This window comes from Oncorhynchus mykiss, chromosome 13, assembly GCF_057628025.1.
Source record: "Oncorhynchus mykiss isolate SJ-2025 chromosome 13, ASM5762802v1, whole genome shotgun sequence".
Taxonomy (NCBI): Eukaryota; Metazoa; Chordata; class Actinopteri; order Salmoniformes; family Salmonidae; genus Oncorhynchus; species Oncorhynchus mykiss.
Genome location: NC_143034.1, coordinates 6,740,642 through 6,765,254, shown reverse-complemented (window position 1 = coordinate 6,765,254; position 24,613 = coordinate 6,740,642). Strand labels below are relative to the sequence as shown.

The 24,613-nt window shown below is 42.3% G+C and overlaps 1 protein-coding gene across 1 annotated transcript; it reads right to left on the bottom strand.

Annotated features, from left to right (window-relative positions):
- Positions 1–4,992: 4,992 nt before the first annotated feature.
- On the bottom strand, positions 4,993–12,189 carry LOC149978681 (uncharacterized). Its single transcript, XM_090194925.1, has 4 exons — positions 11,704–12,189; positions 11,183–11,280; positions 10,884–11,049; positions 4,993–7,736 (listed from the first exon to the last, which is right to left on the bottom strand). Exons 1-4 carry the CDS (start codon positions 11,915–11,917, stop codon positions 6,892–6,894), a joined length of 1,323 nt encoding a protein of 440 aa, XP_090051051.1. The 5' UTR covers positions 11,918–12,189; the 3' UTR covers positions 4,993–6,891.
- Between the last annotated feature and the right edge of the window lie 12,424 nt (positions 12,190–24,613).

The following is a 24,613-nucleotide window of genomic DNA, read 5'->3' as shown; positions in this document are numbered from 1 at the left end:
CTGTATATACATATAAATAAATAAATTAAATATTGAATTTGGGCTTTACTAATATTGCCCATAGAAATGCATTGAAAACACGTTTATAACTGGATTTTTCTTTTTTTTAAGGACTAAGGTTTTGAAGTGTCCAAACTTTTGACTGGTATTACATATATATATATATATATATATATATATATATATATATATATATATATATATATATATATATATATATGTAATACCAGTCAAAAGTTTGGACACTTCAAAACCTTAGTCCTTAAAAAAAAGAAAAATCCAGTTATAAACCAGTTATATATATATATATCCAGTTATATATATATATATTTATACCTAAAGGGGTCCTAGAATTAAACATCAAACAGCTAAATAATCCACAGTATGGCCCTCTTAAAACAATTCCAACCAATAAAATACAGCTACATTTGGAGAGGACAGCATTCGGAAATCCAGATTTTGTTACGTTACAGCCTTATTCTAAAATGGATTCAATTAAGTTTTTCCGTCATCACAATAACCCATAATGACATCACTATACCCCATAATGACATCACAATAACCCATAATGACATCACTATACCCCATAATGACATCACAATAACCCATAATGACATCACAATAACCCATAATGACATCACTATACCCCATAATGACATCACAATAACCCATAATGACATCACAATAACCCATAATGACAAAGCAAAAACATGTTTTTAGGAATTTGAACTGAAATACTACATTTACATAAGTATTCAGAACCTTTACTCTGTACTTTGTTGAAGCACCTTTGGCAGTGATTACAGCCTCAAGTCTTCTTGGGTATGACAACACAAGCTTGGCACACCTGTATTTGGGTAGCTTCTCCCATTCTTCTCTGCAGATCCTCTCAAACTCTGTCAGGTTGGATTGGGAATGTTGCTGCACAGCTATTTTCAGGTCTCTCCAGAGATGTTCGGTCAGGTTTAAGTCCGGGCTCTGGCTGGGCCACTCAAGGACATTCAGAGACTTGTTCTGAAGTCACTCCTGTGTTATCTTGGCTGTGTGCTTAGGGTCGTTGTCCTGTTGGAAGGTGAACCTTTGCCCCAGTTTGAGGTCCTGAGATCTCTGAAGCAGGTTTTCATCAAGGATCTCTCTGTACTTTTCTCTGTTCATCTTTGCCTGCGTTGTGATCTGAGGACCCATGCCAAACCTTTTCAGTCTCCTGAGGGGGAATAGGGTTTGTCGTGCCCTCTTTATATAGCCAAATTATTTTTCACTCAGGAAGCTCCGGTAAACAGTGGTTGTTGTGCACTGTTGCCACCACCAGGCCTGGAGTCCATTTTGACTTTGTTGATAGCGAGCCGTGTTAGCTAGCTGTCCGGCTAAAGACGTAGCAGCTAGCTGGCTACTGATCAACCTATTGTGTGTATTGAACATTTGTATTAGACTGGACAGCTAGCTAACTAGCTACCGATCAACCTATTGTGTGTATTGAACATTCATATTGAACAGCCTTACCTATAGAGTAGCACCACCACCCATCAGCCCATTCTCTTCTTGAAGTCAAAGCCACAGTGTATTGTTGCTATAGGAGTTTATGATTAATAATCCTATTCATTTCAAGCCACACTAAGATGTCACCATACTTTTCATTTAAGATATACATCATCAGAGTGGGCCTCCAATTTAAATGTAAACAATGGAGCAAATGCATCACATGTGAACATCACTTGATTATCAGAGGGGTGTATTATGACATCATATAGAACTACTCAGACATTCCAAATCAGGCTTCATCCATATCATGAAGGTGGATATTGATCCAACCATTTCCAAAGTAATGACCGGGCTGATGGAAACAGGATATGCCTGTATACTTTTCTAAATACCGACAGACGATTTGTTACTTCGTTTGACATGGTGGGGTCTTTTTGTGTCAGTAAAAATGTATAAACGAGAAATGGCGCAAATATTGATTTAATAACGATCATATCTTAGTTAACTTGGAGTCACGCGATGATATATTGTGTGGTCCTCCCACTACGATTTGGGAACCCATGCATTTATTAGGCTACAGATTAAATAAATGATGAACTTCACAGGGTGGTGAAAGTGCATGTGTTGAGCTTGATGCTCCTTTCCAATACATTTTGAGGGTCTTCTTCTGGTGACATGATGATGATTGATGCTTGGTTGCCATTTGACAAATAAAATAATGTCGCTCTCATCCATAATAATCTCATCGTGTCGGTAGCCTACCAACACTGTATCTTTGAGCTGTTGGCTACAGTGCACGGGACAAGAGGACTTTTGCTATATAACTCAACGGTTTTTCAAAACCCTCAGTAGAGTTGAAAATGCGATGGAAACCCATTTAACTTGCATTTTTCATTCAGTACATGGGAATTCAGCAGGAAAACATTTTTTCCGTGCATTACGTCATCACGCAAATACTTTTTTGATGCAAACATTTCCGGTGGGAAAATGCGTATATTGTTTCATGCAGATTTGAGAATATTCACATGAAAATCTGTCTACATGGAAATTTAGCTACGAAGGTGGATATTGATCCAACACCTGCCGCTTATTCAAACCGTCCCACTGGGCACAGACATCAGTTCAACATCTAGTTTCTATTTACATTTCTTTGAGTCCTCAACTAAAGTGAATTCAACATGAAATCAACACAAAATGTCCACCGTCATTGGATTTAGGTTGCAAGTTGTGTGAAACACAAAATATCACCAGTCACTGGATTTAGGTTGCCAGTTGGGTGAAACACAAAATATCACCAGTCACTGGATTTAGGTTGCCAGTTGGGTGAAACACTAAATGTCACCAGTAACTGGTTACCAGTTGTTTGAAAATTAATAAAAAAATACCTTATGTAGATGGATTTTTACAAATCCGTTTTCCACATTGATCAAACATCACATGGATTTGTTTTGTTCAAATCAAATCAAATGTTATTGGTCACATACACATGGTTAGCAGATGTTATTGGTCACATACACATGGTTAGCAGATGTTATTGGTCACATACACATGGTTAGCAGATGTTATTGGTCACATGCACATGGTTAGCAGATGTTATTGGTCACATACACATGGTTAGCAGATGTTATTGGTCACATACACATGGTTAGCAGATGTTATTGGTCACATACACATGGTTAGCAGATGTTATTGGTCACATACACATGGTTAGCAGATGTTATTGGTCACATACACATGGTTAGCAGATGTTATTGGTCACATACACATGGTTAGCAGATGTTATTGGTCACATACACATGGTTAGCAGATGTTATTGGTCACATACACATGGTTAGCAGATGTTATTGTGAGTGTAGTGAAATGCTTATGTTTCTAAGTCCAACAGTACAGCAGTATCAAACAGATAATATCTAACAAATACCACAACTAAACCTAATACACATAATCCAGTAAAGGAATGGGAAATATAGAAGTATAAAACATGGATGAGCAGAAACACAGCAGCTAAGATGCAATATATAGTGAAGAATAGATAGTGAAGGATACATTATTTACAGTTGAAGCTAAAGATTACATACACTTAGGTTGGAGTCATTAAAACTCATTTTCAACCACTCCACACATTTCTTGTTAACAAACTATAGTTTTGGCAAGTCGGTTAGGACATCTGTGTTAATTACACAAGTCATTTTTCCAACAATTGTTTACAGACAGATTATTACACAATCCCAGTGGGTCAGAAGTTTACATACACTAAATTGACTGTGCCTTTAAACAGCCTTGGAAAATTCCAGAAAATTATGTCATAGCTTTCGTAGCTTCTGATAGGCTAATTGACATCATTTGAGTCAATTGGAAGAGCACCTGTGTATGTATTTCAAGACCTACCTTGAAACTCAGTGCCTCTTTACTTGATATCATGGGAAAATAAATACAAATCTGCCAAGATCTCAGAAAAAAATGGTAGACCTCCACAAGTCTGGTTCATCCTTGGGAGTGATTTCCAAACGCCTGAAGGCGTCCTCTGGTCTGATGAAACAAAAATAGAACTGTTTGGACATAATGACCATCGTTATGTTTGGAGGAAAAAGGGGGATGCTTGCAAGCCGAAGAACACCATCCCCACCGTGAAGCACACAGGTGGCAGCATCACGTTGTGGGGGTGCTTCGCTGCAGGAAGGATTGGGGCACTTCACAAAATAAATGGCATCATGGGAGAGGAAAAGTACGTGAATATATTGAAGCAACATCTCAAGACATCAGTCAGGAAGTTGAAGCTTGGTCGAAAATGGGTCTTCTTAATGGACAATGACGCCAAGCATACTTCCAAAGTTGTGGCAAAATGGCTTAAGGACAACAAAGTCCAGGTATTGGAGTGGGCATCACCACGCCCTGACCTTAATGCTATAGAAAACAGATCATTTTACCCTTTTAAAAATAGTTATAGGGGGAGGTCTGTCTTTGAAAGGGTCATTGTAATATTTAAGATGTCCCCTTTACTGATGACCTAAACCTACAAGTCAGGGGGTCTGAATACTTTCCAAAGAAACTGTAAGTGATTGAGGAGAGAGCATAATTGCTATATTCTAATTAAAATCATTGACCCATAAGGGACCACATGACCAAAGCAATGCGTGACCCATGCAGAATTAAAACTATATTCATCTTAATGAGAAATATAATGTAATAAACAAATGTTTGCATAACCAAAGACATGAAAACGGGTGGGAACATTGTATTTAGCTAGGATTTCATAAGGCCAGGAAGGTCATTGAGAATAACTATAGACAATAGTTAATGTTGCTAGTTTAGGGATGAAGATAGTGAAGGTTCATCAATATTAAGGATGTTTTTTAATTTGACGTGGAAACAACGTTTATTCAACCAGTGGGAGGCTTGTAAAAGCCCACAGGAAAGTGGAATGAGGAACTCTTTATTGAGACAATCATGAAACAGCAATCTGTGGGTGAGTTGTAGTGGATATTATAATATAAGGATCTGCTGGAGTCCAAGTCAAACCAAGATTCTTTATTTCTGAGCTCAGAGAGAACAACAGAGTTTGGTATTTGGTATTTTACTAGGATCCCCATTAGCTGTTGCAAAAGCAGCAGCTACCCCTCCTGCGGTCAACACAAAACATGACACAATTGTCATGTCTCTCGTCGGTGGGCATGGACCAAAGCGCAGCGTGGGAAGTAAAAAAAAAAGGGAAGGAAAAAGGCTGCCTAAGTATGATTCACAATTAGAGACAACGATAGACAGCTGTCCCTGATTGAGAACCATACCCGGCCAAAACAAAGAAATACAAAAACACAGAAAAAGGAACATAGAATGCCCACCCGAGTCACACCCTGGCCTAACCAAAATAGAGAATAAAAGCTTCTCTATGGCCAAGGCGTGACAGACGCTCTGTTCTGGGCCAGCTGCAGCTTTACTAGGTCTTTCCGTGCAGCACTGGACCACACGACTGGACAATAATCAAGATTAGACAAAACTAGAGCCTGCAGAACTTGCTTTGTGGAGAGTAGTGTCAAAAAAGCAGAGCATCTCTTTATTATGGCTAGACCTCTCCCCAGCTTTACAACCATTGAATCTATATGTTTTGACCATGACAGTTTACAATCTAAGGTAATGCCAAGTAATTTAGTATCCTCAACTTGTTCAACAGCCACACAATTCATTACCAGATTCAGCTGAGGTCTAGAACTTGAGGAATGATTTGTACCAAATACAATGCTCTTAGTTTTAGAGATGTTCAGGGCCAGTTTATTACTGGCCACGCATTCCAAAACAGACTGCAACTCTTTGTTCAGGTTTTCAGTGACTTCATTAGCTGTGGTTGCTGGTGCTTATATAGTTGAATCATCAGCATACATGGACACACATGCTTTTTTTAATGCCAGTGGCAGGCCATTGGTAAAAATAGAAAAGAGTAGAGGGCCTAGAGAGCTGCCCTGTGGTACATCACACTTCATATGTTTGACATTAGAGAAGCTTCCATTAAAAACCCTCTGAGTTCTATTAGATAGATAGCTCTGAATCCACATTATGGCAGAGGTTGAAAAGCCATAGCACAAATATTCTTAAACAACAGGTTATGGTCAATAATATCAAAGGCTGCACTGACATCTAACAATAGAGCTCCCACAATCTTCTCGTTATCAATTTCTCTCAACCAATCATCAGTCATTTGTGTCAGTGCAGTACATGTTGAGTGCCCTTCTCTATAAGCATGCTGAAAGTCTGTTGTTCATTTGTTTAAAGAAATATAGCATTGTATTTAAACTAAACTTGCTCTGCTTTCATTTCATGATGTTTTTTTTACCCCATCATTCTTTATATCATTGATTTGGCTTCATAATAAAGTTGATTATTTTTGTTGAGTTTGGTCACATCATTTCTCAATTTGCAGTATGTAAGCCAGCCAGACTTATTAGCCGCTCCTTTAGCCCCAACTCTTTCAAACATACAGTTTTTAAATTCCTCATCAATCCATGGAGCCTTAACAGTTCTAACAGTCAGTTTCTTAACAGGTACAACATGTTAATCAATAATTGGAAGAAGCAATTTCATCTGGTAAAAACGGATCAACACATTATAAGGCAACAATATAAGACAACGGGAGCACTGTGTATGTTATCTGATGAATTGTAAGAAAAATGAGATGTGAAAAAAAAGTGAAATATCAATATACATGCAAAGAGAAGTAATTTCTCTCTCCTGTGTAGATTCTCTAATGATGTTTAAGTGATTGTTATGAGTAATATGTTTTCCTAAAATCTAACCTTCTGTAAAGCCTTCTCCTCTGTGTCATGCTCTTTCAGGCTTCCTAAATGGGCAAAAGCTTTGCATCCTGGGAGGAGTGGTAATGCATCTCCCCTGTGTGTATTATCTTGTGTTGTTTCAGGGTCCCTAACTGGTTAAAACACTTGCCACACTGGGAGCAGGCTTCTCCCCTGTGTGTATTCTCTCGTGCTGTTTCACAGCCCCTAACTGGTTAAAACACTTGCCACAGTGGGAGCAGTGGTAAGGCTTCTCTCCTGTATGTATTCTTTCGTGTTTTTTAAGATCCCCTGCCCCGTTGAAACACTTGCCACACTGGGAGCAGTGGTAAGGCTTCTCCCCTGTGTGTATTCTCTCGTGCTGTTTCAGATACCTTGCCGAGACGAAAAACTTTCCACACTGGGAGCATTGGTAAGGCTTTTCCCCTGTGTGTATTCTCTCGTGCTGTTTCAGATTCCATGCCCAGGTGAAACACTTTCCACACTGGGAGCAGTGGTAAGGCTTCTCCCCTGTGTGCATTCTCTCGTGTCTTTTCAGATTCCCCAAATCATTAAAACCCTTTCCACACTGGGAGCAGTGGTAAGGCTTCTCCCCTGTGTGTATGCTCACGTGTCGTTTCAGCTTCCCCAAATCTTTACAACCCTTTCCACACTGGGAGCAGTGGTAAGGCTTCTGCCCTTTGTGTATTCTCTCATGTCGTTTCAGATTCCCCAAATCATTAAAACCCTTTCCACACTGGGAGCAGTGGTAAGGCTTCTCCCCTGTGTGTATTCTCTCGTGTCGTTTCAGCTTCCCCAAATCGTTAACACCCTTTCCACACTGGGAACAGTGGTAAGGCTTCTCCCCTGTGTGTATTCTCTCATGTCGTTTAAGCTCACTTAACTTGTTCCAACCCTTTCCACAGTGGGAACACTGGTGTCTTCTTGCTGGTTTGGAAGTCCATGGCTTTGGTTCCTCTGAGTCTGGTTTTTCTCCTGCCAAAGAAAGTGTTTTTTAAAATAGAGACCCGAATGAAACCTCCACATGATAAAACAGCCTTGCTACGAGGGTAAATCCTAATCAGATCCCTCAATAACCTAAGGCCAGTTTTAACAATCTTAAGTGTGATTTTAAAACAAATGTTGTAGAGTTTCCTGGTAATTACTGACAATGTTTACACTACTTATTTATTCATTCTGTTTTCGTCAGAACACAAAAAACTAAACAGTTCTAGGACACTCAAGACACAGACGTCACTGGATTCCAATCGAGCAGGTAGTTCTAAATATATAACTTTAATAGCTGTATGATACAGAATGCAACCTACAGTCGTGGCCAAAAGTTTTGTGAATGAAAAATATTAATTTGCACAAAGTTTGCTGCTTCAGTGTCTTAAGATATTTTTGTCAGATGTTACTATGGAATGCTGAAGTGTAATTACAAGCATTTCAAGTGTCAAAAGCTTTTATTTACAATGACATGATGTTGATGAGGTATCAATATTTAGTAACTACAATAAACAAATGATAAAACGCAACATGTGAAGTGTTGGATGTTTAATGAGCTGAGAAAAAAAAGATTGCAGAATTGTTTACACCCCTGTTAGTTAACATTTATTCTCTGCCAAGATAATCCATCAACCTGACAGGTGTGGCATGTCAAGCTGATTAAACAGCATGATCATTACACAGGTGCACCTTGTGCTGGGGAGAATAAAAGGCCACACTAAAATGTGCAGTTTTGTCACACAACACAATGCCACAGGTGTCTCAAGTTGAGGGAGTATGCAATTGGCATGCTGACTGCAGGAATATCCACTAGAGCGGTTACCAGATAATTGAATGTTCAATTCTCTACCAAAAGCCACCTCACAACTTCATTTTAGAGAATTTGGCAGTACATCAAACTGGCCTCACAACTACAGACCACATATAACGACGCCAGCCCAGGATCTCCACAGCATCTGAGACCAGCCACCCGAGTAGTATTTATATTTGTAATGAAACCCTTTTGTGGGGAAAAACGAATTCTGATTGGCTGGGCCTGGCTCCGCAATGGGTGGGCTTATGCCCTCCAGGGCCCACCAATGGCTGCACCCCTCAGTCATGTAAAGTCCATAGATTAGGGCCTAATTTATTTATTTACAATGACTGACTTATATGAACTGTAAATCGTTGAAATTGCTGTTTATATTTTGGTTCAGTATACATACAGACACAGTGCATTCGTTAAGTATTCAGACCCCTTCACCTTTTCCATATTTTGTTACATTTCAGCATTATTCTAAAATTGATTAAATTGTTTCCCCCCTCGCCAATCTAAACTCAGCAAAAAAAAGAAATGTCCTCTCACTGTCAACTGCGTTTACTTTCAGCAAACTTAAGATGTGTAAATATTTGTTGGAACATAAGATTCAACAACATACATAAACTGAACAAGTTCTACAGAAATGTGACTAACTGAAATGGAATAATGTGTCAAAATAATAATGTGTCAAAATCAAAAGTAACAGTCAGTATCTACCTGAGTGAACTGGGGCGGCAGGGTAGCCTAGTGGTTAGAGAGTTGGACTAGTAACCGAAAGGTTGCAAGTTCATATCCCCGAGCTCACAAGGTACAAATCTGTCGTTCTGCCCCTGAACAGGCAGTTAACCCACTGGCCGTCATTGAAAATAAGAATTTGTTCTTAACTGACTTGCCTAGTTAAATAAAGGTAAAATTAAAATAAATAAAAAATCTGGTGTGGCCACCAGCTGCATTAAGTACTGCAGTGCATCTCCTCCTCATGGACTGCACCAGATTTGGCAGAACTTGCAGTGAGATGCAACCTTCCGGTCTTGCAGGAAATCACACACAGAACGAGCAGTATGGCTGGTGGCATTGTCATGAGCCTGCAGGAAGGGTACCCTGTAACGCACAGCGTTGAGAGTGCCTGCAATGACAACAACCTCTGATGATGATGCTGTGACACCGCCCCAGACCATGACTGCCCCTCCAAATCGATCCCGCTCCAGAGTACAGGCCTCCGTGTAATGCTCATTTCTTTGACGATAAACACGAATCCGACCATCACCCCTGGAGACAAAACCGTGACTTTTTGTGACGGTGGGTTTGTGCCCAGAGGCGATGTTGTTGCCAGTGATGTCTGGTGAGGACCTGCCTTACAACAGGCCTGCAAGCCCTCAGTCCAGCCTCTCTCAGCCTATTGAGGACAGTCTGAGCACTGATGGAGGGATAGTGCGTTCCTGGTGTAACTTGGGCAGTTGTTGTTGCCATCCTGTACCTGTTCCGCAGGTGTGATGGTCGGATGTCCCGATCCTGTGCAGGTGTTGTTACACGTGGTCTGCCACTGCGAGGACGATAAGCTGTCCGTCCTGTCTCACTGTAGCGCTGTCTTAGGCGTCTCACAGTACAGACATTGCAATTTATTTCCCTGGCCACATCTGCAGTCCTCATGCCTCCTTGCAGCATGCCTAAGGCACATTCACACGGTTGAGCAGGGACCCTGGGCATCTTTCTTTTGGTGTTTCCAGATTCAATAGAAAGGCCTCTTTAGTGTCCTAAGTTTTCATAACTGGGGGTGTAAAGCCATACATTTTTTTTCAGCAGCAGACTATGATCGATAATGTCAAAAGCCGCACTGAAGTCTAACAAAACAGCCCAAACAATATTTTTATCATCATCAATTTCTCTCAGCCATCATCAGTCATTTTTAAGTGCTGTGTTTATTGAATGCCCTTCCCTATAAGCCTGATCACAGCTTTCCTCAGTATTAGTTAATTAATTAACAGTGTCTAGAGTTTAGTTTGCCTGTTCAACAGTCTTGTAAAGATAGGGGGGTTGACTGGGACAGGCAATGTAACGTCCATAATGTTTTAAGGATAAGTTTTTGTAAAACAAGCACCTTACATTGGATCATCTTGAAATTTTCTCTCTAAAGCTAACTTTCATCAAGGTTTTATATGGTCTATTGGTTTCTCTCTTTTCATTGGCAGAATCCTTTTTCAGTGTTATGATATTCATAACATCCATATCCATCAGCCTATCTTCCTGTCAACTAACAGAACTCTGCTGGTTGTCCTGGTAACAGATACCAGTGGGCAGATCTATTGTATTTGTTCAAACTAAACTACAGCACTTACTTTGATGAGTCAAATCTGATCCTTTCATCTCTTCTCCTCCTCTCACAGTTCCACTCAGCCCTGTTGTTTTCCTGCAGTCCACCAGCAGCACAGACAACCTCTTCATACCCAGCAGTAAGGTGCTACCCAGAGAGGCACGACACAGGGTGGAAGGGCTAGCGTTGTCCTAGTAACCATAAAGAGGGTACACAGATGCAGATCATTATGGATGCTGATGTCACTGTTGTCATAAAGTGTTTTACAGAAACCCAGCCCAAGCCGATAAAGCAAGCTGTATGCTAGACCAGACCAAGCTGTACCATCTGGTGTTCTGATCTGGAGAGTCTCTTCTCTGCCTCGTCAGCATCAGGATGTTGTTGAGGCTCCGCAGAGGATCCACCATAGTCATGTCTCTCTCCTGTGTGAATGAGAACATCAAACAGATGGTAAACTTATGATCTTCTATTGCAATCACAGAGTCTTACAAGAGGCATGAATATGTCTAAAAAGAGCCTAAAATGGCCACTTTCATCTTGATTTCCTAAAAAAATATTTGTGATGCAAATGTAAAAGGGTTGTTCCACAAAATGGGTGCCTTTTTTATATTTTAAGTAGAACATACGCAGCAATATTGAATTTTAAGACTGTTATACTAGATGAGGGGAACTTTAATGTCAACCACGTGGAGAATTCAATACATCTAATTGAAAAGTCCCAAAAGTATATGAACCAATGGCAGATCGACCATTTAACAATTCCTACAGTAAGAATGCCCATTAAAAACCCCACATTAGTTCAACAACTGCATAGTTTGTGTCCCTGTTTTTAAGACAGTACTCACTGGTGTCAATCGGATCTTCTGTCTCCTCCTTTTTCACTCTCAAAACGTCTTCCTCCTTCACGTTTATTAAGATAGCATCCTCTTCCTCTCTAAAAGGTTCTTTCTCTTCTTTCACTATAACAGCCTCCTCTTCCTCCTTTTTCATTCTGAAAGATTCTTTCTCCGTACAGCAGACCTCTTCATTAGCAAGGGAGGAGTAGTTCAGTGAGCTCATGGTCAGGGATGTTAGCTAGCTAGCATTAGCGACTAGCCTAGTGCTAACCTCAGTATCAATCTTTAACAAGTTTGCAAATTGAACAAGCACATTAGGTTAAAGTTAACCAGTAGATACGTCAACCGAAATTTGTTTAAAACACTGAGATTAGCTAATGTACAATAACATGGTCTAAAGAATCAATCTTTTAGTTTTATGTTGTCTAGCAAGCTACCGAGGTGGTTGAAAGAGTTGGCGCCTTGTTGTTCCTGAAGAAGCGTCCCGTCCAGTCCATTATACGTCATCAAGAAGCATCACCTGAAAGACGCACATCGCCATCTACTGGCTGGAGTGGGTAACGCAGTTTGGAAACAATAGGTACTACACTTTTTGTGATGGAAAGAACGTCATAATAATTTAACAATAAGCAGATATATTTTCTCTTATGTCTTACAAATAATACTTTCCTGTACACAGACGTAGAAGCTTAAAATGAATATGTGGATGATGAATAAATACTTCTACGAATAGGTAGTGTTTTAAAAAACATTTGAATTAATACTCTGTTCATTTTTCACATTCGTTTTTATTAGATGTGACCATACTTTTCCCTTAAAGCCACGCTCTATACGATACAAATCATACTGTAAACAATAGACCAAATGCATCACATGCAACAGAATCGTCTGAATGAATTCACCCCTGATGATGCGTAAACACAGTTCACTTTCACAACTGCCACGTTGTATTTCCTCTCACATCAATTTGCTCACCTTTTCCCTTCGCTTGTGGACGTCAATGCACAACACATCAGCTGTAGGTGACCAGGAGTTAAAACCTTTCCAAACCAAACCATTTCATATCTGCTACAAACAGCCTACATCGTTGTCACCATATTAGCTAAAGTCAACACAGCTAATATAAGTAACTTGTTAGTAAACCTGCTACAATCATGACAGAGCTCCTCTGTGGAGATGCTACATGTTTCATCGTTAGATGCTACAGTCCTTCAACAATGGATGTCATATGAATCTTTACCACTTGGATCTGTAATAGGAGTAGTATTTTTCCTCGACTTACCTGTGTCCCCGCACATTGACTCCGGTTCCGGTACCTCCTGTATATAGCCTCCACACTGACTCTGTTCCGGTACCTCCTGTATATACCCTCCACATTGACTATTTTCCGGTACCTCCTGTATATACCCTCCACATTGACTCTGTTCCGGTACCTCCTGTATATAGCCTCCACATTGACTCTGTACTGGTACCTCCTGTATTTAGCCTCCACATTGACTCTGTACCGGTAATACCTGTATATAGCCTCCACATTGACTCTGTACCGGTAATACCTGTATATGGCCTCCACATTGACTCTGTACCGGTAATACCTGTATATGGCCTCCACATTGACTCTGTACTGGTAATACCTTGTATACAGCCTCCACATTGACTCTGTACCGGTAATACCTGTATATGGCCTCCACATTGACTCTGTACCGGTAATACCTGTATATATCCTCCACATTGACTCTGTACTGGTAATACCTGTCTACAGCCTCCACATTGACTCTGTACTGGTAATACCTGTATACAGCCTCCACATTGACTCTGTACCAGTAATACCTGTATATGGCCTCCACATTGACTCTGTACTGGTAATACCTGTCTACAGCCTCCACATTGACTCTGTACTGGTACCTCCTGTATATAGCCTCCACATTGACTCTGTACTGGTAATACCTGTCTACAGCCTCCACATTGACTCTGTACTGGTACCTCCTGTATATAGCCTCCACATTGACTCTGTACCGGTAATACCTGTCTACAGCCTCCACATTGACTCTGTACCGGTAATACCTGTCTACAGCCTCCACATTGACTCTGTACTGGTAATACCTGTCTACAGCCTCGCTACTGTTATTTTCCTGCTGCTCTTTAATATTAATTATTTGTATTTTTATACATAACACTTATTTTTCTTAAAACTGCATTGTTGGTTAATTAAGGGCTTGTAAGTAAGTATTTCACTGTAAGCATTTCACTTGTATTTTGATTTCATTCATACATTTCTTACATTCATTTATTAATATGGAAAATATAAATATTGAAAATATAAATGTTTAGTTTTTTATATATATTGTTGAATATAATATACTTTAAGGGTATATTAGTTCCAGGATCTCTGCTAGTGTTAAAGTTATGGGCCATTTAATACAGATACATTAGCATAGTAGGACACGAAACTTAAGGTTACCTAACATAACCCCTGTTCTATGATATTATAAGCCTCGTTAGGGGCGGAGTCTAGGGAGATCCAATCAAACAATATCTGTCAAGCAACAGCTAATAGCAGACGACTCCACTTCCTATATAAGGGACATAGTCGCTCCCATCTTCACATCTAAGTACATGTTTGTCTTCCATGTGTGAAAGGTAACCTGGTGAATATCATAGAACCAGGGTTCTGTTAGGTAACCTGTTGAATATCATAGAACCAGGGTTCTGTTAGGTAACCTGGTGAATATCATAGAACCAGGGTTGTGTTAGGTAACCTGGTGAATATCATAGAACCAGGGTTATGTAAGGTAACCTGGTGAATATCATAGAACCAGGGTTCTGTTAGGTAACCTGGTGAATATCATAGAATCAGGGTTCTGTTAGGTAACCTGGTGAATATCATAGAATCAGGGTTCTGTTAGGTAACCTGGTGAATATCATAGAATCAGGGTTCTGTTAGGTAACCTGGTGAATATTATAGAACCAGGGTTCTGTTAGGTAACCTGGTGAATATCATAGAATCAGGGTTCTGTTAGGTAACCTGGTGAATATCATAGAATCAGGGTTCTGTTAGGTAACCTGGTGAATATCATAGAATCAGGGTTCTGTTAGGTACCCTGGTGAATATCATAGAATCAGGGTTCTGTTAGGTAACCTGGTGAAAATCATAGAATCAGGGTTCTGTTAGGTAACCTGGTGAATATCATAGAATCAGGGTTCTGTTAGGTAACCTGGTGAATATTATAGAACCAGGGTTCTGTTAGGTAACCTGGTGAATATCATAGAATCAGGGTTCTGTTAGGTAACCTGGTGAATATTATAGAACCAGGGTTCTGTTAGGTAACCTGGTGAATATCATAGAACCAGGGTTCTGTTAGGTAACCTGGTGAATATCATAGAATCAGGGTTCTGTTGGGAAACCTGGTGAATATCATAGAATCAGGGTTCTGTTAGGTAACCTGGTGAATATCATAGAACCAGGATTCTGTTAGGTAACCTGGTGAATATTATAGAACCAGGGTTCTGTTAGGTAACCTGGTGAATATCATAGAATCAGGGTTCTGTTAGGTAACCTGGTAAATATCATAGAATCAGGGTTATGTTAGGTAACCTGGTGAATATCATAGAACCAGGATTCTGTTAGGTAACCTGGTGAATATCATAGAATCAGGGTTCTGTTAGGTAACCTGGTGAATATCATAGAATCAGGGTTATGTTAGGTAACCTGGTGAATATCATAGAATCAGGGTTCTGTTAGGTAACCTGGTGAATATCATAGAATCAGGGTTCTGTTAGGTAACCTGGTGAATATCATAGAATCAGGGTTCTGTTAGGTAACCTGGTGAATATTATAGAACCAGGGTTCTGTTAGGTAACCTGGTGAATATTATAGAACCAGGGTTCTGTTAGGTAACCTGGTGAATATCATAGAATCAGGGTTCTGTTAGGTAACCTGGTGAATATTATAGAACCAGGGTTCTGTTAGGTAACCTGGTGAATATCATAGAATCAGGGTTATGTTAGGTAACCTGGTGAATATCATAGAACCAGGGTTCTGTTAGGTAACCTGGTGAATATTATAGAACCAGGGTTCTGTTAGGTAACCTGGTGAATATCATAGAATCAGGGTTCTGTTAGGTAACCTGGTGAATATCATAGAATCAGGGTTATGTTAGGTAACCTGGTGAATATCATAGAATCAGGGTTATGTTAGGTAACCTGGTGAATATCATAGAACCAGGGTTCTGTTAGGTAACCTGGTGAATATTATAGAACCAGGGTTATGTTAGGTAACCTGGTGAATATCATAGAACCAGGGTTCTGTTAGGTAACCTGGTGAATATTATAGAAACAGGGTTCTGTTAGGTAACCTGGTGAATATCATAGAATCAGGGTTCTGTTAGGTAACCTGGTGAATATCATAGAACCAGGGTTCTGTTAGGTAACCTGGTGAATATCATAGAATCAGGGTTCTGTTAGGTAACCTGGTGAATATCACAGAATCAGGGTTATGTTAGGTAACCTGGTGAATATCATAGAACCAGGGTTCTGTTAGGTAACCTGGTGAATATCATAGAATCAGGGTTATGTTAGGTAACCTGGTGAATATCATAGAACCAGGGTTCTGTTAGGTAACCTGGTGAATATCATAGAACCAGGGTTCTGTTAGGTAACCTGGTGAATATCATAGAATCAGGGTTCTGTTAGGTAACCTGGTGAATATCATAGAATCAGGGTTCTGTTAGGTAACCTGGTGAATATCATAGAATCAGGGTTCTGTTAGGTAACCTGGTGAATATTATAGAACCAGGGTTCTGTTAGGTAACCTGGTGAATATCATAGAATCAGGGTTCTGTTAGGTAACCTGGTGAATATCATAGAACCAGGTTCTGTTAGGTAACCTGGTGAATATCATAGAATCAGGGTTATGTTAGGTAACCTGGTGAATATCATAGAACCAGGGTTCTGTTAGGTAACCTGGTGAATATCATAGAATCAGGGTTCTGTTAGGTAACCTGGTGAATATCATAGAATCAGGGTTCTGTTAGGTAACCTGGTAAATATCATAGAATCAGGGTTCTGTTAGGTAACCTGGTAAAAATCATAGAATCAGGGTTCTGTTAGGTAACCTGGTGAATATCATAGAATCAGGGTTCTGTTAGGTAACCTGGTGAATATCACAGAATCAGGGTTATGTTAGGTAACCTGGTGAATATCATAGAACCAGGGTTCTGTTAGGTAACCTGGTAAAAATCATAGAATCAGGGTTCTGTTAGGTAACCTGGTAAAAATCATAGAATCAGGGTTCTGTTAGGTAACCTGGTGAATATCATAGAATCAGGGTTCTGTTAGGTAACCTGGTAAATATCATAGAATCAGGGTTCTGTTAGGTAACCTGGTAAAAATCATAGAATCAGGGTTCTGTTAGGTAACCTGGTGAATATCATAGAATCAGGGTTCTGTTAGGTAACCTGGTGAATATCACAGAATCAGGGTTATGTTAGGTAACCTGGTGAATATCATAGAACCAGGGTTCTGTTAGGTAACCTGGTGAATATCATAGAATCAGGGTTATGTTAGGTAACCTGGTGAATATCATAGAACCAGGGTTCTGTTAGGTAACCTGGTGAATATCATAGAACCAGGGTTCTGTTAGGTAACCTGGTGAATATCATAGAATCAGGGTTCTGTTAGGTAACCTGGTGAATATCATAGAATCAGGGTTCTGTTAGGTAACCTGGTGAATATCATAGAATCAGGGTTCTGTTAGGTAACCTGGTGAATATTATAGAACCAGGGTTCTGTTAGGTAACCTGGTGAATATCATAGAATCAGGGTTCTGTTAGGTAACCTGGTGAATATCATAGAACCAGGTTCTGTTAGGTAACCTGGTGAATATCATAGAATCAGGGTTATGTTAGGTAACCTGGTGAATATCATAGAACCAGGGTTCTGTTAGGTAACCTGGTGAATATCATAGAATCAGGGTTCTGTTAGGTAACCTGGTGAATATCATAGAATCAGGGTTCTGTTAGGTAACCTGGTAAATATCATAGAATCAGGGTTCTGTTAGGTAACCTGGTAAAAATCATAGAATCAGGGTTCTGTTAGGTAACCTGGTGAATATCATAGAATCAGGGTTCTGTTAGGTAACCTGGTAAATATCATAGAATCAGGGTTCTGTTAGGTAACCTGGTGAATATCATAGAATCAGGGTTCTGTTAGGTAACCTGGTAAATATCATAGAATCAGGGTTCTGTTAGGTAACCTGGTGAATATCATAGAATCAGGGTTCTGTTAGGTAACCTGGTAAATATCATAGAACCAGGGTTCTGTTAGGTAACCTGGTAAATATCATAGAATCAGGGTTCTGTTAGGTAACCTGGTGAATATCATAGAATCAGGGTTATGTTAGGTAACCTGGTAAATATCATAGAATCAGGGTTCTGTTAGGTAACCTGGCGAATATCATAGAACCTTTCCCAAGTAAAAATGAATTGAAACGCCTGGGGGACATATACAAAAATATATGATTTTGTAATTAATAAAGTTTAAATTAATTCTATATTTATTTCAATTCATTATACTGGACATTTCAATTTATATACAAAATCAGTCAGTGGGACTGAAATATTACCAGAGCTCAAGAATGACCCAAATACTGTTAGAATAGAAATGGTTTTCTCTGTCTGTTATTTTTTCACATCTAAATGTGGCCATACAACTCCCTTAAAGTGAAGGTAACTAAATGTAACCACATGTAACATATGGATCTGCATTAGTATAGCATCACAAGTCCCAATGCAAAGTTACACCTCTCTTTTCTATTTTTCCAGTACATAAAACCGATCAGAATTCCAAAGAATGCCGAAGTCATGTCAGAATAGTTTTTTTTACAGGCTGTGAAGTAATATGGAGGACCCGGCTAGCCAGCCTATCCCCTACAATGTCAACTCTGACAGAAATATCTTCAAATAGATCACTTCAACTGAAACCAAATCGTGTGCACTCATGACTAGTGGTTGTCTGTCATAGTTGAAGTGTACCTATGATGACGCAATTTTGTTCGAGCTGTATGTCGCAATTTTGTTTCTGGTGTCCTTTGACAGCTCTTTGGTCTTGGCCATAGTGGAGTTTGGAGTGTGACTGTTTGAGGTTGTGGACAGGTGTCTTTAATACTGATAACAAGTTCAAACAGGTGCCATTAATACAGGTAACGAGTGGAGGACAGAGGAGCCTCTTAAAGACGAAGTTACAGGTCTGTGAGAGACAGAAATCTTGCTTGTTTGTAGGTGACCAAATACTTATTTTCCACCATAATTTGCAAATAAATTCATAAAAAATCCTACAATGTAATTTTCTGGATTTTTTCCCTCATTTTGTCTGTAATAGTTGAAGTGTACCTATGATGTAAATTACAGGCCTCTCTCATCTTTTTAAGTGGGAGAACTTGTACAATTGTACAAATGTACAATACACTCCGTTTGACTCTCCTGCGCCTGACTTCCCTGCCACCTATACACATATTTCTGACAGAATCTCTGACCACTATATATGAAGTCAGCAGGAGAGGACACTACGCTCATGGAGGTGGAGGAACGCGTTCGGGAACAAGCGGAGGAGATTGACTGTTTAAGCTCTGTCATGGATCGCATTGTCCAGAATATGGATCGCTGGGAGTGACAGGGAGTTTCTCCAGCGCCACCACCACCACAACCGGAATCTCCCTTGAACGATTTTTCCTCTCCGGAACCGAAGATCCATTTAGCCCTACCCACGGGATACAACGGAGATACTGCCGGCTGCCAGGGTTTCCTCCTTAAGCTGAACTTGTATCTGGCCACGGCCTCCCCAGTACCATCTGACCGTGAGAAGAGTTACGCCCTCGTCTCATGCCTCACCGGGAAAGCCCTGGAATGGGCCAGCGCTGTGTGTAGAAGGGAGGATGCGGCGTTGGACCATTTTGAGGAGTTCACCCGCCAATTCCGGATAGTATTCGACCATCCACCTGAAGGCAAAGCAGCGGGTGAGCTCCTCTATCATCTGAGGCAGGAGACGAGGAGTGCACAGGAGTTTGCTTTGGAGTTTAGGACCTTGGCTGCCGGCGCTGGATGGAGCGACAGGGCCCTGATCGACCATTACCGTTGTAGTCTACGCGAGGACGTCCGTCGGGAGCTGGCCTGTAGAGACACCACCCTCACCTTCGACCAGCTGGTGGACATGTCCATCAAGCTGGACAACATGCTGGCTACTCGTGGACGTCTAGATCGGGGTCTGGTTGTTCCATCCTCCCGCACCCTCTCTCCCGAACCTATGGAATTGGGAGGGATGGTGCGCAGGGAGACCGGAGGGGGTTCCCGCTGGAGCACCATTCATGGTCGCAGAGGGCACACTGCTGGCCGGTGCCGGGTTGCTTCCTCTGGGAATAGAGAAGGCAGGCAGGGCATTCTGGCATCACCCCAGGTGAGTAGGAACCATTCTCATCCAGAGCCCTCTGTTACACTAATGTTAGTCTCGGTCTCTTTTCCTGATTTTTCCCTGCATTCCCAGTATAAGGCGCTAGTAGATTCAGGTGCGGCTGGGAATTGTATTAATAAAAGTTTAGCTCATAGTTTAGGGATCCCTATTGTTCCTGTGGATATGCCTTTCCCTATTCATGCCTTAGATAGTCGACCATTAGGGTCAGGGTTTATCAGGGAGGTAACCACACCTTTGTGTATGATAACGCAGGAGGGTCACAAGGAGAAGATTAGTCTTTTCCTTATTGATTCTCCTGCGTATTCTGTGGTGCTAGGCCTACCCTGGTTAGCTTGCCATAACCCCACTGTTTCTTGGCCACAGAGGGCTCTCACGGGGTGGTCGCGAGAGTGCTCAGGTAGGTGTTTAGGGGTTTCCGTTGGTGCTACTACGGTGGAAAGTCCAGACCAGGTCTCCACCGTGCGCATTCCCCCCGAATATGCCGATTTGGCTCTCGCCTTCTGTAAAAAGAAGGCGACTCAATTACCACCCCATCGACGGGGGGATTGTGCGATAGATCTCCTGGTAGACGCTGCATATCCCAAGAGTCACGTGTATCCCCTGTCGCAAGCGGAAACGGAGGCTATGGAGACATGTGTCTCTGAATCCCTGCATCACCTAGGGCATCGGATTTCCACTTCAGGAGTGGAGATGGAGAGCGACCGCATTACAGCCGTGCGTAATTGGCCGACTCCAACCACGGTAAAGGAGGTGCAGCGTTTTTTGGAGTTTGCCAATTACTACCGGAGGTTTATCCGGGGTTTTGGTCAGGTGGCTGCTCCCATTACCTCACTGCTAAAGGGGGGCCCGGTGCGCTTGCAGTGGTCGGCTGAGGCGAACAGGGCTTTTGGGCACCTGAAGACTCTGTTTACCTCGGTGCCTGTGTTGGCTCATCCGGATCCCTCTTTGCCATTCATAGTGGAGGTGGACGCATCCGAAGCTGGGATAGGAGCAGTGCTCTCTCAGCGTTCGGGTACGCCACTGAAGCTTCGCCCCTGTGCTTTCTTTTCGAAGAAGCTCAGCCCGGCGGAGCGAAACTAAGATGTGGGGAACCGAGAGCTGTTAGCTGTCGTAGAAGCCTTGAAGGTGTGGAGGCATTGGCTTGAGGGGGCTAAACACCCTTTTCTCATCTGGACTGACCACCGCAATCTGGAGTACATCCGGCAGGCAAAGAGATTGAATCCTCGCCAGGCAAGGTGGGCCATGTTTTTCACTCGTTTTGTGTTTACTCTTTCTTAGAGACCAGGCTCCCAGAACGTTAAGGCAGACGCATTGTCTCGGCTGTATGACACAGAGGAGCGATCCATGGATCCCACTCCCATAATCCCAGCTTCGTGTCTGGTGGCGCCTGTAGTGTGGGAGCTGGACGCGGACATTGAGCGGGCGTCACGTGCAGAGCCCTCTCACCCTGAGTGTTCAGCTGGTCGTCTGTACGTTCCGTCTGCTGTCCGCGACCAATTGATCTATTGGGCTCACACGTCACCCTCCTCTGGTCATCCTGGGATATGTCGGACGATGCGCTGTCTTGATGGGAGGTACTGGTGGCCCACTTTAGCTAAGGACGTGAGGATTTATGTTTCTTCCTGCTCGGTGTGCGCCCAGTGCAAGGCTCCTAGACACCTGCCCAGAGGTAAGCTACAACCTCGACCAGTTCCTCAACGGCCGTGGTTGCACCTGTCGGTGGATTTTTTGACTGATCTTCCACCTTCACAGGGTTACACCACGATCCTGGTCGTTGTGGATCGGTTTTGCCCGGTCTCCCTACGGCCTTACAAACTGCAGAGGCCCTGTTTACACACGTTTTCCGGCACTATGGGGTGCCTGAGGATATAGTGTCTGATCGGGGTCCTCAGTTCACATCAAGGGTCTGGAAGGCGTTCATGAAGCGTCTGGGGATCTCGGTTAGTCTTACCTCAGGTTTTCACCCCGAGAGTAATGGGCAGGTGGAGAGAGTTAACCAGGATGTGGGTAGGTTTCTGCGGTCTTAATGCCAGGATCGGCCGGGGGAGAGGGCGAAGTTCGGCAAGTTGGGCAGAGATGGCTCAGAACTCGCTACGTCACTCCTCCACTAACCTTACTCCTTTTCAATGTGTATTAGGGTATCAGCCGGTTCTGGCTCCTTGGCATCAGAGCCAGACCGAGGCCCCTGCGGTGGACAATTGGTTTCGGCGCGCTGAGGAAACCTGGGAGGCAGCCCACATCCACCTTCAGCGTGCCATAAGGCGCCAGAAAATTGGCGCAGACCGTCGCCGCAGTGAGGCCCCAGTGTTCGCACCAGGGGACAGGGTCTGGCTCTCGACCCGAAACCTACCCCCCCGCCTGCTCTGCCGGAAGCTGGGAAACCTGCCCCTCCGCCTGCTCTGCCGGAAGCTGGGTCCGCGGTTTGTGGGGCCGTTTAAAGTCCTGAGGAGAGTGAACGAGGTATGTTATAGGTTACAACTGCCCACTAATTACCGTATTAACCCCTCGTTCCATGTGTCTCTCCTCAGGCCGGTGGTGGCTGGCCCGCTCCAGGAGGCTGAAGTGCGTGATGTTCCTCCGCCTCCTCTAGACATCGAGGAGGTCCCGGCGTACTCTGTTCGATCCATTTTGGATTCGAGACGTCGGGCGAGGGGCCTTCAGTACCTCGTGGACTGGGAGGGTTACGGGCCGGAGGAGAGATGCTGGGTTCCGGTGGAGGACGTGTTAGATTCTTCCATGTTATCAGAATTCCACCGTCTCCATCCGGATCGCCCTGCACCTCGCCCTCCGGGTCGTTCCCGAGGCCGGTGTCGACACGCTGCTAGAGCCGCGCGTCGGGGGGGGGGGGGGGGTACTGTCACGACTTCTACCGAAGTCGTTGCCTCTCCTTGTTCGGGCGGTGCTCGGCGTTCGACGTCACCGGTCTTCTAGCCATCATTGATCAATTTTTCATTTTCCATTTTTCAGTTGTCTTGTCTTCCCACACACCTGTTTTCAATCCCATTCATTACCTGTTGTGTATTTAACCCTCTGTTTCCCCTCATGTCTTTGTCAGATTGTTTATTGTCAGTGTAGTGTTTTTTTTTTGTATAGGTGCGCGACGGGTCTTCGTACCCATATTTGTTTATATTCATGTTTCTATTTAGTGTTATGGAGCATGTTACTTGGACATTATTAAAAGACTCCATTTTACACTCCGTTTGACTCTCCTGCGCCTGACTTCCCTGCCACCTATACACATATTTCTGACAGCAATTTCCAAACGCCTGAAGGTGTCCTCTGGTCTGATGAAACAAAAATAGAACTGTTTGGCCATAATGACCATCGTTATGATCGGAGGAAAAAGGGGGATGCTTGCAAGCCGAAGAACACCATCCCCACCGTGAAGCACACAGGTGGCAGCATCACGTTGTGGGGGTGCTTCGCTGCAGGAAGGACTGGGGCACTTCACAAAATAGATGGCATCATGGGTGAGGAAAATTATGTGAATATATTGAAGCAACATCTCAAGACATCAGTCAGTTAAAGCTTGGTCGCAAATGGGTCTTTCAAATGGACAATGATGCCAAGCATACTTCCAAAGTTGTGGCAAAATGGCTTAAGGACAACAAAGTCAAGGTATTGGAGTGGGCATCACAACGCCCTGACCTTAATGCTATAGAAAACAGATCATTTTTACCCTTTTAAAAATAGTTATAGGGGGAGGTCCGGGGGATGTCTGTCTTTGAAAGGGTCATTGTAATATTTAAGATGTCCCCTTTACTGATGACCTAAACCTAAAAGTCAAGGGGTCTGAATACTTTCCAAAGAAACTGTAAGTGATTGAGGAGAGAGCATAATTGCTATATTCTAATTAAAATCATTGACCCATAAGGGACCACACGACCAAAGCAAAGCGTGACCCATGCAGAATTAAAACTATATTCATCTTAATGAGAAATATAATCTAATAAACAAATGTTTGCATAACCAAAGACATGAAAACTGGTGGGAACATTGTATTTAGCTAGGATTTCATAAGGCCAGGAATGTCATTGAGAATAACAATAGACAATAGTTAATGTTGCTAGTTTAGGGATGAAGATAGTGAAGGTTCATCAATGTTAAGCATGTTTTTTTTAATTTGACGTGGAAACAATGTTTATTCAACCAGTGGGAGGCTTGTAAAAGCCCACAGGAAAGTGGAATGAGGAACTCTTCATTGAGACAATCATGAAACAGCAATCTGTGGGTGAGTTGTAGTGGATATTATAATATAAGGATCTGCTGGAGTCCAAGTCAAACCAAGATTCTTTATTTCTGAGCTCAGAGAGAACAACAGAGTTTGGTATTTGGTATTTTACTAGGATCCCCATTAGCTGTTGCAAAAGCAGCAGCTACCCCTCCTGCGGTCAACACAAAACATGACACATAATTGTCACGTCTCTCGTTGGAAGGCATGGACCAAAGCGCAGAGTGG